The following is a 14,320-nucleotide window of genomic DNA, read 5'->3' on the forward strand; positions in this document are numbered from 1 at the left end:
CAGCATGTTTACTGGGCCAGGGATCATACCCCCAAGCCTTGCCCTGTTCCCACCTCATTGCCAGAACAAACGTCTTCCAAAGAGAAAGACATGTTGGTGAGTATGCCAGAGTCAGAACACTTCTGGAAATGCAAAATGGTGCAGCCACTTCGGAAAAACAGTGTGGCAGTTCTTTCTACATATTTACTTTATTTTCAACCTGGTTTTTCTTCTCTTAGCATAATAAAACCTTGCCCTTTTATCCATAACTGATACTAGAGGAAGAGAGGTGAGGAGAGGAGAAGAAAAAGGAAGAAAGGAAGTAAGGAAAAAAGAAACACTGAGATAGAAGGAAAGCTGTTTTACCCTGTTTCATCCCTGAAGTGCAGTGCAAACGGAGGCAACCGTTACCTACATTAGCTCCTCTACCAGAAAACAAGGCCTCTCTGCTACAGCAGTGTCTTAGGGAGCGTAAGTTTCTAAATCCCAAGACTGACCTTTGAATGAAAAATTCCAGTTGCATGGTAGTTCAAAGGTCTTTTAACCCTTCTTGGGTCCCCACATACACTTTTCTAAGTTCAGAACTACAAGAATTACATTTAGGGGTTGCTAGAAATATTAAATAAGAATGTATGCTAATTGTTCTGCGTAACAATGTCACATACCTGCTGCCTAAAAAAATGTACTTATTCTTAAAAAACAAAAAAGTCTATTTCCTGGAGTGACAGAGACAGAAAGCTCTCATCTCCTGGTTTGCTCTCAAAATGTCCACAAGAGCAAAAATGAGGCCAGGCAAAAATCAGGAGCTGTGCCAAAAGAAACAACTTATTTTTTTTTTTTTTAAATCAACAATAAGCTATTTCTAATTTACTACAAAAGCACCTCAACCGTATTTGCCATGTGTTTCACAGATATCCTGAACAGAGAAACAACAGGGAATGTAAAACTAGTTCTTCAAACTCTAAGGGCCTGAAATGGAAAACATGATTAACCAGGGAGCGATGCGCACTGCGCAGAGGGCCAGGCGAGGGCATGTACCAGTGAGCACAGCATTTCTGCTTCACCAGTGTTTTGTTTGTATTCGGTCTTATCAGATGCTTCGTCAATAGCTGGAACAGTTATTCACAACCAGGCAATTAGAACACCAGGAAGTCAGCCATTGAATAAACTGTGCTATTAATTTTCCATCAGAGATTCATGTTTGAATGACCATGCATTTCATAGTTTTAAATACAGAAAGGGTAATTATCCCAAAGGCCCCATTGAGAGCATAGCATAGATTGCCATCAGAAACAGTCCCAATACTGCTCAAAAATGGTCTTCTGCTTTCAGACGAATGTTTCGCCCTCTCTACTTATTGTGCACACTCAAAGTATAGCTCATATGCATGAGTATATGTGCCCTTTGTCTTACAAGTATTTATGCCATAAACAAATGTGTGTAGGTACCTCTCAAAGTGATTTTCTCCCCATATTGCTGAAAAGAATATCTGAAGAATTTTTTAGGCTCAGAAATTATGATTTCATAAAGTGAGAGGGAAACTAAAGGCCCAGGGTCTGGGGCACAAGCTCTGCACAGTGGTCAGGGTATGGCCTAGGATGCCTGTGTGCTAATGCCAAGTTCTGTGTTGAAGCTCTGGCTCTCATTCAGATTTCACTTTCCAACTACCGCACACTTGGGAGGCAGCAGGTGATGGGCGCCCATCTGTGAGAAACCAGAGGAGTTTCAGGCCTCTGCCGTGTGTATGGCTTAGCCCTTGCCAGTGCAGACATCTAGGAAATGAACTCGCAAGGAAAAGACATATCAACCCCTACTGAGAATGAAACTCACAAAAGAGTAACAACTTTCTTTTTTTTAGTTGCTCATTTTATATAGGAATCATGAGAGTAAAAGTAGCGAAAATGGATGAGGTACAAGATAAACTATTGCCCACCATGAGGGAACTTGGGAATTGGGTAAAAATTCCTAGCTCCGCCCTGCCGCTAAGATCTTGCGGCCAGGTGAGTTTGGGAGGGGTTCAGGCCTTGGGGTTGGGGGCAAGTGCAGCTCCCTGCAGTGTGGCGGCTGTGGGGGGTGCCCGTGCCGGGTCGGACCCAATGCTGGGGAAGGCAGTGAATGACTCCCTCGGCATTGGGCAGCCAGTGCACCAAGTGGTGCCAGGCTTTGCCTGCTGGCCGTCTGGCGGCGAACTCTGGGGTTTTTAAGTAATGTAGTTGCTGCCTGGGGACTCCCATCACTAAGGCCAGTTTTAGTGTAGGTGAGAAGTGAATTCTGGGTGATTCCCTTTGACAGGGTCATGAAAGTTTCAGGCATGCGTGGGGACTGAGACCTGGTGGTTTGGAGGGAAGTATCCATAAGATAATTTGGGTTAGACAGATTCACCAGCCCAATTAGGAATCCAGAGATGGGCTGTTAGCAGAGAGCATCACTGACGGCCACACACCAGTCCACACCAAAGCTATGGATGGGGGGCTGCTTGATAGGGTTAGGTACCATTACCCAACTGTGTGGTGGAGTGGTGGAGTGGTCACATCTGGCAGGGTCAAGACTCTGTCCAGCATGCGAAAGAACTTGGTCTGGGGGTAGACTCTGTGGGGTTGTGTGGTCTCAACCCTGTGGAAATACAAGTCCCCCTGGTTAGCTTGCAAGCTGGGGTTGCGATGGACTAAGCTAAGTGTGACCATGGCACCTGCCATCACTCACGGGTATAGGAACCCACAACAGTCAGGGCAGGTCAAGGCAGCAGCACCTGAATGTGCATCCTAAAACAGGATGTGGGGTGGTCCGGGCTGCCACTGGAAGGGGGCAGAATGGGCAGGGCCAAACAAACCTTAACTCACAAGAAACAACAGAAATCAGGTTGGAGCACAGGTCATGCCAAGTAGGTCCTTGCACCTACTGATCTGTGTGAGACAGGGACACTAAGCCACAGCATCTAAGGGGCCAGGACAAGTGAGGGGGCTCTGCCAATCAGAGTCAGAGCAACCACTGGCATGCGCGTGATCTAAGGCTGGGAACAGGCCCGGTTGGGCAGCTAAGGGGACATCCTAGCTGGGTTGAGTTTCCCACCAATGAGCGCATGGGCTGGAATGGGTGCTGCATTCTGATCAGAATACAGTTGTAATCTCACTTGGCAAAAGTGTGGACTGGGACTAGAAGTACCAAGCCGGGCCAGACTCCAACACCATCTGGTACTCTGGAGGACCAGGGGAATCGTGTGACAGATTAGGCTAGGTCTCAGCCCTTACTGAACCATGTATGAGCTGTATGGGGGTATGGAAGAGCCATGGCTGGGTTGAAACATCCAACAGTAAGAACCAGATTGGGTTGAAGGCCAGTCAGGAAAAGCCACTGTTCCTGCTAGGACAGGAGGTGAACTGAGTAGGGCTGGCTCATGGATCCACTGGTATGTGCGGAATGTGGCACTGGAGAGTTTCTGATGGAGGAGCCTGGACAACTTCTCTCACAGGACACAATCCCTGCAGGTAAGCGCAAGGAGCACATTAGGAAACAGCCCAGAACAGGCAATGGAAATTATCCCACTGGCATACATGGCATGGATTGGGCGCAGACCAGGCTGAACCTGTTCACATCACCCGCTGGCGAATCCGAGCACCAGAACAGAGCGTAGGTCGGGCCAGGTTCAGTTGTGACACATACCAGCATACATTAAGGAATGCCAAGGTGAGATGAGCCGTACCAAATGTGGTTGTAGCGCCCAAACAGCACATGTGATAATCAGGGGGAGGAGGCAAAATTGACAGGGAAATGTGGGCTCCCCTGCTAGACAACTACTTCCATTGGAAAGTGTGAGTTGGGATGGGGGCAGATCAGACTAGGCAGGGCTATAACACCTGTGGACTTCATGTGAGCTAGATAAGGGAAGGGCCAAGGTGGGCTGACTGTTCTGACTGGTGCAAGCAAAAATTAGAGTGGGTGGAGGTTGGTTGGGCTTAGCTGCAGCATTAGCTGGCAGAGGCTGGCACTGGGACCTAATTCTGTCAAGTCAAATGCCAGAACCACCTGGAGAGTACATAATCCGGGAATGGGTGTGGCCTAGAAGGGAAATAGTGGGTACCTCCCTCGGGGTTACCACTCTTACTGGACAGCATGAAAACCAGGACAGGGGCAGGGGTGGCTAGACAGAAAGGCACCTGCCAGTAGGTGTATGGGCTGGAGAGCAGGTTGGTTGGGTTGAACTAGGCTTCAATGCCCATTGACGTGTGTGAGAGCTAAATGGGTGTGGGACAGACTGGACAACCCTGTGGTACATACTGGAAAGCATGGGAACCAGGGTAGGGGGCAGAACTGGTAGAGGTTATGGAAAGTCACCCCAACTAGGCTGTAGCTCTAACTGGTTTGCATGAGGACCGAGTATGAAGTGGGTAGGATCGAGCTGGACTACAATATCCATTGGTTCACGAGGAAGACAGGGCCGGAAACATAAGCTGATTGGTGTGACGGACGGTGTTGGACTCTGTACTAGCAAACTCATGCAAGAATCAGGTCTGGGGTTATCTCAGATGAAGTTTCTTTGGAGATCCCTCCAACTGAACTGTTGATCATAGAACCCCAACCATGAAGAGACTGTCAGCCAGTGGACTCTGAATAGGTTTCATTGTGATCGGAACTGCGAGATTGGCAGCAATCCAAAACTGATGAACTATCGAAACTGTCTGAGCAGGACCCTCGGAGCACGCCTCCCGTTGGGGATCTGGGATGGGTGGGAGGTTGGGTGGGGCTTTTCCCTTTGCTTCTCCCCTGACCCCAGATACAGGGAAAAATGATAATATTAGTGCGAAAACAATGGTATTACCCACTTTGACCCTGTAGCCCTTGACCCTTTGTACGCTAATCAACTAAGTAAGATTATTAAAAAATAATTAAAAAAAAAAAGAACCAGTGCCCATACAAGATGCCAGCACTTGGAAGTGGAGGATTAGCCAGTTGAGCCATTGTGTCAGCCCCACTCTCTGAGCTTTTTAAGGTAGCAGATGTGGTAATGTCAGATAAATAAATCTTTCAGAAATTGTTCTAAAAAAAAAGAAAATTAAAAGTATGTCATTGTAAGAAGTAATAGGAGGATGGAGGGAAGGATGAAGGGCATCTTAAAACTATGTAAGAAATATTTGAAATTTGTTTTTTATAAATAAAAATTTGGTTTAAAAAATTAAAAAAAGAGAAACCATTGCAAAATATGGCACCATGGCATATGAGAAAACAGTACAAGGCAGTTATTCTTCACGTACTTCGCTCCTGAATCAATCCATAAAACCAAGAAAGAACTTTCTGACCCTACCCCTCTCCCTAGTCTCCACTGTAAGTCACAAAATTCTGGGTGCCTCACCTACAGACACAGGAAGGGAGCCAAAAGACACAGAGATTCCCAGATAAATCTGAACAAAGAGAACCTACCATGTTCACCCAAGTCATCACCATGTTCTCATATCCCTTTTGTCCAACTGCATTTCTCAGACTTTCACTTTTTATACAATCTAATGCTAAAATTACACAGATTTTCTTGTTTCTTTGGGCTTTCACTTCCAAAGGCTCACATGTTACAAAAGAAGTACACTTAATACCTTGATCTGCATTTCTCTCATTAATCTGGCATTGGGTGCAGGTGCCTCAGTCATGAAGTTAATGAAGAGTAAGGCAAAGACATCTTTCCTATTCTACAGAATAATAATAAACAGCTTCATCAACAAGTTTAACTGACTTACAGGGACCAGTCGTAATGGAATCTGATCTTGCTATAGAGACTTCATAAACACCAAGCCAAATCAAATTGATCATAGAACATTCTGAGAACATCAGTATAACTAAGCAAGCTGCATTTATTCAACAGTACATTAGCTTACCTGAAGTGCAAATGTATTAACATTTATCAATCAGAATTATCTACAATGCACATTCTCATGGTGTACATGTCTGCTTTGTTCTCCAACGATTTTTCAAGAAATGAAGGATTTCATGTATGGGATTTAAAGCAGCCAGCTAGAATGATCACAGCTAGCACACAGATTCATTCATTCATGAAAATGTTTACCGTACTGTGCTTTTCACAACTGAAATCACCCTCCCTCCAAGCATATCTATTCTTTTGCCACAATTGTGTGCTAAGTGGCTGCCTAAACATGGTTCAGTTCCGTACTCCCCAGACCTGCACGTGTGAGCATTCAGATCATGCAATATGTAGAAGCCCACAAACTGAAACTTCTTTTATAGAGCCTAATTTCTGAAGAGTTTTTTTTTTTTTAAGTAAATGTATCAGTACTACATTTACTTGTGAGTAAACCTGGTACGATATCCTGATGCTGCCATTCTGATTCAGCTGTCATAGTGTGGGCATCCCTTTGTAGATGCAGGCAGATCTCCTCTTTACATAGGTTGTGATTTGCAATAGAGAAAGAAGTTTACAGTTTCCTGATTTTTTTTTCCAACATTTTTCATTTTGTGTCCTTTGGTATTTTGGTTCTGGGATTGCTTTCTATGCTATGAAGCCCATAAACATACACAAACAGTTCATTGCTTACCAAAAAAATAATAAGTAAGGCATGCAAGCTGCGTAAGATTCCCAGTGACAGTAGGAATAAGACTTATGCAGTGAAAGAGTAAGAGAGTTTTAAGTCTTGAATCAACGTACAATTCCATTCTGGATGGGAAGCATATTAGCCCAACTACTGTGGACTACTTATTATGTCACATGACTTTCACTGTCTGACACTTGTGAATTGCTTGCACTTCAAATACTGGCTGGTATCTACCTCTATGAGCAAACAGAAATGCATACATTATGCTAAACTCACCTCTTAGTGTCGTCAGAAGGTCCACACCTCAAGCTGGCCCTGCTGCGTAGGCTGTGTTCCCTTGTTCTCACAGAGTACTGGGTGTCAAATTTCTTTTCCGCATGGTCTCTTACATGTCTTCCCATCCCCACCCTTCATACCCTCCCTGAAACACATTTAGTTCGATAATCTACCAGAACAATAGAGCACAATCATTTTTGCATCAGAAGTCCAAACATGCCTTCATCAACAGAGACAATTCAACACCATAAGACATGTATAAAAACGCAGAAAGTACCTGGACATAGGCTCTGCAAGAGCGCTCTCTTTTCTGAAGCTGAATCCATTAAGACAGCAGATTAAACACAGAATAGAAAAAACACATTAGTGACAGAAGAAAACAAGAAAAATACAAGAGCACATCTACACAGAACACCTGAATTTGTTCCTCACTACGTTCTAGAACAGTGTAAAAGCTAAGCGGCAGCCCAAGGGAGACTGGAGGGGACAAAGCTATTAGTGATAGCAAGAGATCTTTGAATACATTTAGTAGATGTTAGTCAGAATCAATATGCCACATCCAACACAAGCAATCCATTTCGCATCAGGCTAGTTATTAACTGATGGGCCCACAAATGGAAAGATACACATAAAATTAAAAATGGGCTATGTCAAAAGATTGGAACTCATTTTTTAAAGGTGGTAAATTATCTGCGGCTTTCAGATAATTGAGATGATTAATGTGCACCACAAATCATATATTGGTTCATGCAAACAAAATGCTCTATTTATCAGGAAAACAGAAATGCCCATTCATTATGACGATTTGTTTCTATGAGGGAAAAATACCCCCACAAGAAAAATAAATAACTTTGATTAAAAGAGTGTGATTAATCTTCTGCTATATCACTGCTTTTAAAAAATATCTTTTGACAGTTTCAACCAAATATATATATATATATATATGTATATATCTATGTCTATATCCATTTCAGAAACTTTGGTGGAGTATGTTCATTTGCAAACACAGTGAGGTTTTTCTGGTTAAAGGGCTGACAGTAATTCATACTCAGTCCAAATATTTTTTTTCTGGTGCTAAAATGAATTTATTGACAATTCATTCACCCTAGGTAAAGAAATGACTCAAGATTTACGAAGTCATGTTTTTCTGGGTATTCTCCTCTCTCCTATTAACTTTTCTTTACATTCACCTTTACTATTACCCAGATTACAGAAGCAGTTGCTGGGAGGCCGTCTTTGTGGCTAATACTCTGCCAGTTCCAAGTGAGGCATTCTTGAATGCACTGGGAGCAGTCACTCCTCTAAAGAATTGAGTGAAGAATGAGTGCAAGTACTTGTCAGGACTGTCACTTGGATCACTGACTCCCATCATGGTTTGTAGTACTCTTAACCCTCCAGAATTTCAATGCAGAGCACAGCTGATGTGTACCAAGTTGACTGCAGATCTGATGGGTTATAACTGCTTTGGGGAAGGCAGGGACCACAGGAGAAGAGGGCAAGGCAGCAAGCAGGGGAGAACCCTCTGCCCTCCCCAGCTCAGTACCCCATCATGCAAATTAACATATGACAGCCCAGATTATAGAAACAATTGGAAAGAACCAAGTGGGAAACAAAAGAGAGCATTAAAAAGCTTCACAAATGGAAATTTGCCCATTATGTAGTTATTTGATATTCAGGGTAGGCGAGCTCATTAGCTGTAGCCAGTTAGAATGTGACATTAATTGCCAACTCAACCTGATAGTGTCAGACATCAATACCATTTTCAAATAAAGATACAAAGTATTGCTGTAACAAGTCCTGTTATGGATATGTAACATTAATAGAAATCACCACTTTCAGTACATTATGATAATAATAATTGGTGGCAATATTCATTCCTAGAAACCTGTATGCCTGGGTAGCAGCACATTTAACTCACAGCACACCCAGAGTACACAGGCTTCTATCCTATGGATTCTATCCTATCAGGGCATAAGTGTCAAAAGTAATTTCTTTATGCTCATTCAACCTTATCTTTTTAATGGATGAGACAGTACCAAAAGGCAAACTGCTCAATAAAGTATCTAGCTTTTCTGTGTTGAAAACTAGTTACTAAAAACTGCTCTTCAGATTCAGGTAAGATTCTTACCCCAGTAAGACAGAGAAGCACCAAACATTATTAAAAGACAACTCTGCAGTCACTTTTTTTTAAATTTAATTCTAAAGGACAATATTGTCTTAGTGAAGTTTATAGAGGACCATTAATCCATCACTATCAAATTCTTTTTTTTTTAAAGGAGTAAGACTACCATGATAGTCAAGGCCCTAAAATTCATCCTTAATTAGAGCATCTTTACTACACAAATGCCTTGCAGAGAACACTTGCCAATTGAGTGTAACAATTCTAAACTTTTTCACCTTGAGATTAGTTCACCATGTGGTGCTATATTACATCATTAACTGATATTCCTTATAAATATGTAATGTAAATTTCATATTTTATATAAATAAAATAGTTTGCTTATAATTCACATGAATAAAATGGGCTATTTATATAAATGTGAATAAACCTTCAAAAAATGTATTTCCCTGAAACTGAAAATAAAAATTGCAGGCATTTTCACTGCTTACAATTTATACTTACAGATACACACATAAGTTTTCATATTTTAATAATGTTGATGTAAGTTATTAGTACTTTAAAATAAATGAAGTAAAAATTGAAGCTATCACTTGTTCCATGAATTTTTTATTTAAGCAACATTAAATAGGTTACATTGTCTCATTTTAAAATCACCTGTATTAAAATATCACCTTAATGCTATTTTCTACATTCCTACTTAATGATTAGATACCAGTTATTGTCAAATGTTTCAATATGCAGGTTTGAAAGAAAAAAAAGATAAATTGCTTTTAGCCACATTAACCGATTTTGTTAAAAAATTAGCATAAAAGAAACAGGACAATGGCTGTTGTTCTGGAAAATAGAATTGTAAGTTCAAAAAATGTAGGGTGAGATTATGATTTATTATTTTTTAGGTTAAAAGCCAGATAGTGCATTCAGTGCAAGGAAATGTGGATGTAGAGTAAACTGACTATCCATCCTCTTTCAAATGCTCTAACAGGAAGCATCAAGCAAGGAAGTTTCCCTGACCGTGTTAACAATCCAAAGGACACATTAACTGAGGTCCTTACCTTGTTCAAACTGCGGGCAGCACTGTCTTTTCCACCTGGCGTCAAGTTCCTGAGTTGCACATCCAGGAGGCCCACCAGCTGGTCCATGGCGCGTACTGAGTAGGTGATGTCCCCAGCATTCAGGTGATTTCTTGTCTGTTCAGCCAGCTCTCTGGCGATGTTGGCAGCTGTCTCTCCAGATTTCAACTGTGATTTTGAAACAGAGTAAAAAGGATGGAGTGATGGTCTCTGACGACAATTTATTTTTGCAAAGTAAGTTTGAATCACCAAGTCGAATTATTACACTCCTATATACTACCCAGTTTTTCTGCCAACTGATGTTTTTCGTCAAAACCTGACTTTACACGCATGTGTTCAGGCAGCTCCTGGTAAGGAATGTCTAAAGGATGCTCACTTTAATTATCCAGCTAGGTCTAAACCAACGTCTGAGGTTTGCGCTACTGTTTTCTCAGTGAATTTCAAGATAGGACCTGGATGGATTCCTCACTAGAGGAATAAGCTGGGAAATGGGCAGAGAAAGGCTTGTTTTGGGGACAGCACTAGACCTGGCCCTCACACAAGGAGTGGACGAGACAGGATGAAGATTTTGGAAACTGTGTAAAGAACAAAGGGCAAGTACCAAGGAATTCAACAGGAGTGGTCTAGTTAGGTTTGTATTTGAAACTGATAACAGGAAAACAGGTCAGAAAGCTTAGGTGAAAATGAAAGGGGCGTGAGGCGATGAGAAGTGTCTGCGGTGGCGGTGGAGCTAAGTGAAGATCTGACACACCTCGGGTCTCACTGGCTTAGTGGAGGCACTTACGGAGGGGTCTGAATGCCATCCCGGGGTTTCTGGCTGATGGAACTTGATGATCGCTGAGCTCTGTAACTTCTACTCAGGTCAGCTCCACCATGCCCACCTGCCTTCCCCCCACCCCAGGTTTCTGAGGTGACTCTCTTTGTGGTCTTTAACCTTTATCTGTCTCACTGCAGCCCTGGTGGACAACAAGGAACCTCTCTCTCGGTCCTGACTCCTGCCTGGGCTCTTCAGTGCACAGAGGCAGGGTGGAAACCATCCGTCGGTGTGTTCTATCTTACCAAAACTGTTTCACTGAAAGAAGCACAAACTGAAACATCTTGTGAGCTAGTGAAAATAAGTCAGGAAAAAAAAAATGTCTGCGTTGATATGGCAGGATTATAGCTGAAAGCAGAATGGGGGAGGATTCAATCATGGATTCACTTGGGGGCAAAATGATGACAGAGACAACGATGCTTGCATTGTAACTCATGCCACAATAAAAACATTTTTCCTTGATATCAGCTTTGAGATTTTGCAAGATTTCCCACATCAACCAGAACAATCCATGGAGGAATCACTAAGTTAACAATGCTTGAAAAGTTCTGTTTCACTATAAACTATAAACACTTGTAAACAAAATATTTCTGACTACAACAAAAGGCAGGATAAATAAGTATCAAGTTACGGGCATACTGATCTCCAGTAAAATTATGGAACAATTTCCTTTCATTCTCTTCAAGTTCAAAGGAAGTTAAAATGGGGAAATTAAGATACAGCAAATTCAACCTGGTCTTCCAGGCAGAAAGCTGGTTTATTTTGTATTATAAAACAACATCATTTCTAGAAATCTATGTCCTTCCTATTTGGAAAATGGAATAACCTTGCCAGCAGTTTGCTATAAGTCAAAGAAAAAAAAAAAACAACTGTGACTTGGTAACAAGAGAGGACAGGCTATTCCCTGGGGCAGCTAAGGCCCTCCTTTCCCCACTAGCAAGAAAAACAGGCTATTCCCCGGGGCAGGTCAGGACCTCCCTTTTCCCTAGAGCAAGAGAGACAGGTTATCCCCTGGGGCAGGTCAGGACCTCATTTTTCCCATAATTGTTTGACTAGATAAAGGTTCAGGAAGCCAAGCTCACTCAGCAGGTACATCACTATCACTAGGAAGCTATTCAGTAATGGTAACACCATACTGAATACACCATGAATTCTTTAAATGAAGATACGTAAAATCAAAAATAACTCTTGAAAAACTGAGTCCTCGATTGGTCTGTGAGCCAATTTATTAGCTTTGAATAAAAGCTGAAGATTGTAACATAGTTTGGGAGGAAATCCCTGTCTTTCCATCATCCGTCCACCATTTTTCCTCTGCCCATTTTTGCATTCAGAAAGCCTTCTCCCACCCAGAATCTTCTCTTCTCCCATTGACAAACTGTATAATTTTTACTTTTTCCTTCTGTAAGTTTTGCTTTTTATTAAGTCCCATCATTATGAAAGTACTCTGGCTTATCTGTAAATAATTTCTTCACTGTATTCTGACCTTAGAAAAAAACCATGTTTTCCTACAGTAGGAAAAAGTAATATACTCTGTTGTCACACAAAGTGTAATCTTTAACTGTACTAATGTATCAAAACAGATCAAGAATCTTTGTCTATTTTCCCCTGTGGCCTGACTGCTGAAGAAGAAACCATAATTCATTTTTAAAGAACATGTAAATTAAATTTGCTATTTTGACTAGATAATGGTCAAATGACTAAAAATAATCATTTTGATTCTTTGATTTGTATATGAATGCTGTTTATAGTGAGCAAATATTATTAATAAGGAAATGACTGCTTATGGGAACAGCACTGTGGCACAGCGGGCTAAATGTTCCAGTTTAATCTAGTTCTCTGCTAACACACCTGGGAAAACGGTGCAAGATGGTCCAAGTACTTGGGCCCCTGCTACCCAAGTGGGAGAACCAACTGAAGTTCCTGGTTCCTGGCTCTGGCATGGTCAGTGCAGCCAACTGAGGAGTGGACCGGCAAATGAAACAACTGTCATTGTATCTCCCTCACTCTGTAAGTTTGCCTTTCAAATGAATAAATACCTCATTTTTAAAAAAGAAAAGAAAAGAAATAAATATTCAACCCCATTTTTCAGTTGGGGAAATAGTAATCCAATTCAGAATGAACACCTACCAGTCTCAGCTCTCCAAGCTGTCAAGCCACTGACTTCCTTTGGGCACTACGAAGCCCAGAAGGAGGCAAGTGAAGGTGTATGTCTACCCAAATAGCTGGTTAAAACTTGAAACACAGCCCTCTGAGTGGGATTGACAGGATTAAGTGGTGCCAGCCTGTGGTTGGCAATTAGATCCCGAGGGTCCAGCCCTGATAAGTAGGATTGGTGCCTTATAACAGAGGCATCAGAGAGCAGGTTGACCCCCTTCCCTGACGGTGGCAACGCACCACCCTTGAGCTGGAGAGCAGGTCATTAGCAACACACGGAATCAGCCTGCAGTCAGTTCTTAGAATGCCTCAGACCCAGAACCACAGCCATGGGAAAGGAATGCCTGTTGATCCACTGCTCCTCCACTCTGCAGGGTTTTGTTTCTGCAGCCTGAAAGGATTGAGAGGCTGGGCCTCTCCCTTCAGGCTCACAATCGGGAGGAGTAAACCACCCAACTTCAATGACAATCACCTTTCAACTGAATGACAACTGCACTAGAAAACGACGGGGTGGTTTTTCTCCAGTATGTTCAGTAGGAGCTAAAATATTATATTTCTTTAAAAGTAAGAAATGTACAAAGTGACATTAAAGGAAAAGAAAATGAATGAAGAATAAAGATAACTATTTCACTTTACTTTTTCAACATGGCAGAAATAACTCAGAAAAATGCAGTGAGGGGGAGGCAGCGAGGAGAAAGAAGAGAAGATGGAGAAAGAGGAGAGATGGGGAAAGAAAGGCAGAGCGAGAGAGGAGAGAGAACCTCAGTGTGAACTGATTCTTCTTTCTGCTAGTTCACAGACACCTGCTACCTTCCTGCAGTCACAAAAATCATCCTCTTCTCCAGGCTCCTGGCTGGGTGTGGCCAATGGGGTGACTGGGCAGGTGGCTAGAGGAAGGAGTTTGGGTGAGCTCAGGTATTTAATGCCTGAGATCTCTCTCTGATAGGTCTCCTGAGATGAGGGTGTGTTCTCTGCTTCCCATTTTTGGTCTCTCCACCTGGCATCTCACACACCCTGGGCAAGAAGCATCTCTTCCCATCAGTTCTTGGTTACCTCTGTGCAGTCTGCCTTCACTGCCCAGTACCACTGTGTGTAAATCCTGCTCAAACATTCCATCTGTTTGTGGTTGAGACTCTGGGACTGAGATAAGTAATGGAAAAGGATGGATGCTGTGAAAGGAAGATGCTTTGGGGAGGGTGGAGAGAAAATACAAATAGCTCTGGGACTTACAGATTTTCTGCTGAAGGCTTCCAATGCTAATATTTGAAAGTGTTGGAGCTTTGTGGTAAAGAAACCTGCTCCACTCTCCTCTGTCTTCAGTGAGTCATGTAAATGATTAAGATATACAGCATTTTGGTAAAACAACAAAAAC

At 42.3% G+C, this 14,320-nt stretch overlaps 1 protein-coding gene across 4 annotated transcripts in view; it reads right to left on the bottom strand.

Moving 5' to 3' along the window:
- Positions 1-14,320, bottom strand: part of ADGRL3 (adhesion G protein-coupled receptor L3) — a 780,978-nt gene that overhangs the window by 137,353 nt on the left and 629,305 nt on the right. For 3 of the 4 annotated variants that reach the window (XM_058667263.1, XM_058667265.1, XM_058667262.1), the window contains 2 exons: positions 9,963-10,148; positions 7,066-7,104 (listed from right to left, as the gene is read on the bottom strand). In XM_058667263.1, the coding sequence (XP_058523246.1) occupies positions 7,066-7,104; positions 9,963-10,148 (225 nt within the window). The remainder of the gene's footprint in view (positions 1-7,065; positions 7,105-9,962; positions 10,149-14,320) is intronic. The other variant, XM_058667264.1, reaches the window with a different exon arrangement.

Source organism: Ochotona princeps, chromosome 7 (genome assembly GCF_030435755.1).
Source record: "Ochotona princeps isolate mOchPri1 chromosome 7, mOchPri1.hap1, whole genome shotgun sequence".
Classification (NCBI taxonomy): Eukaryota; Metazoa; Chordata; class Mammalia; order Lagomorpha; family Ochotonidae; genus Ochotona; species Ochotona princeps.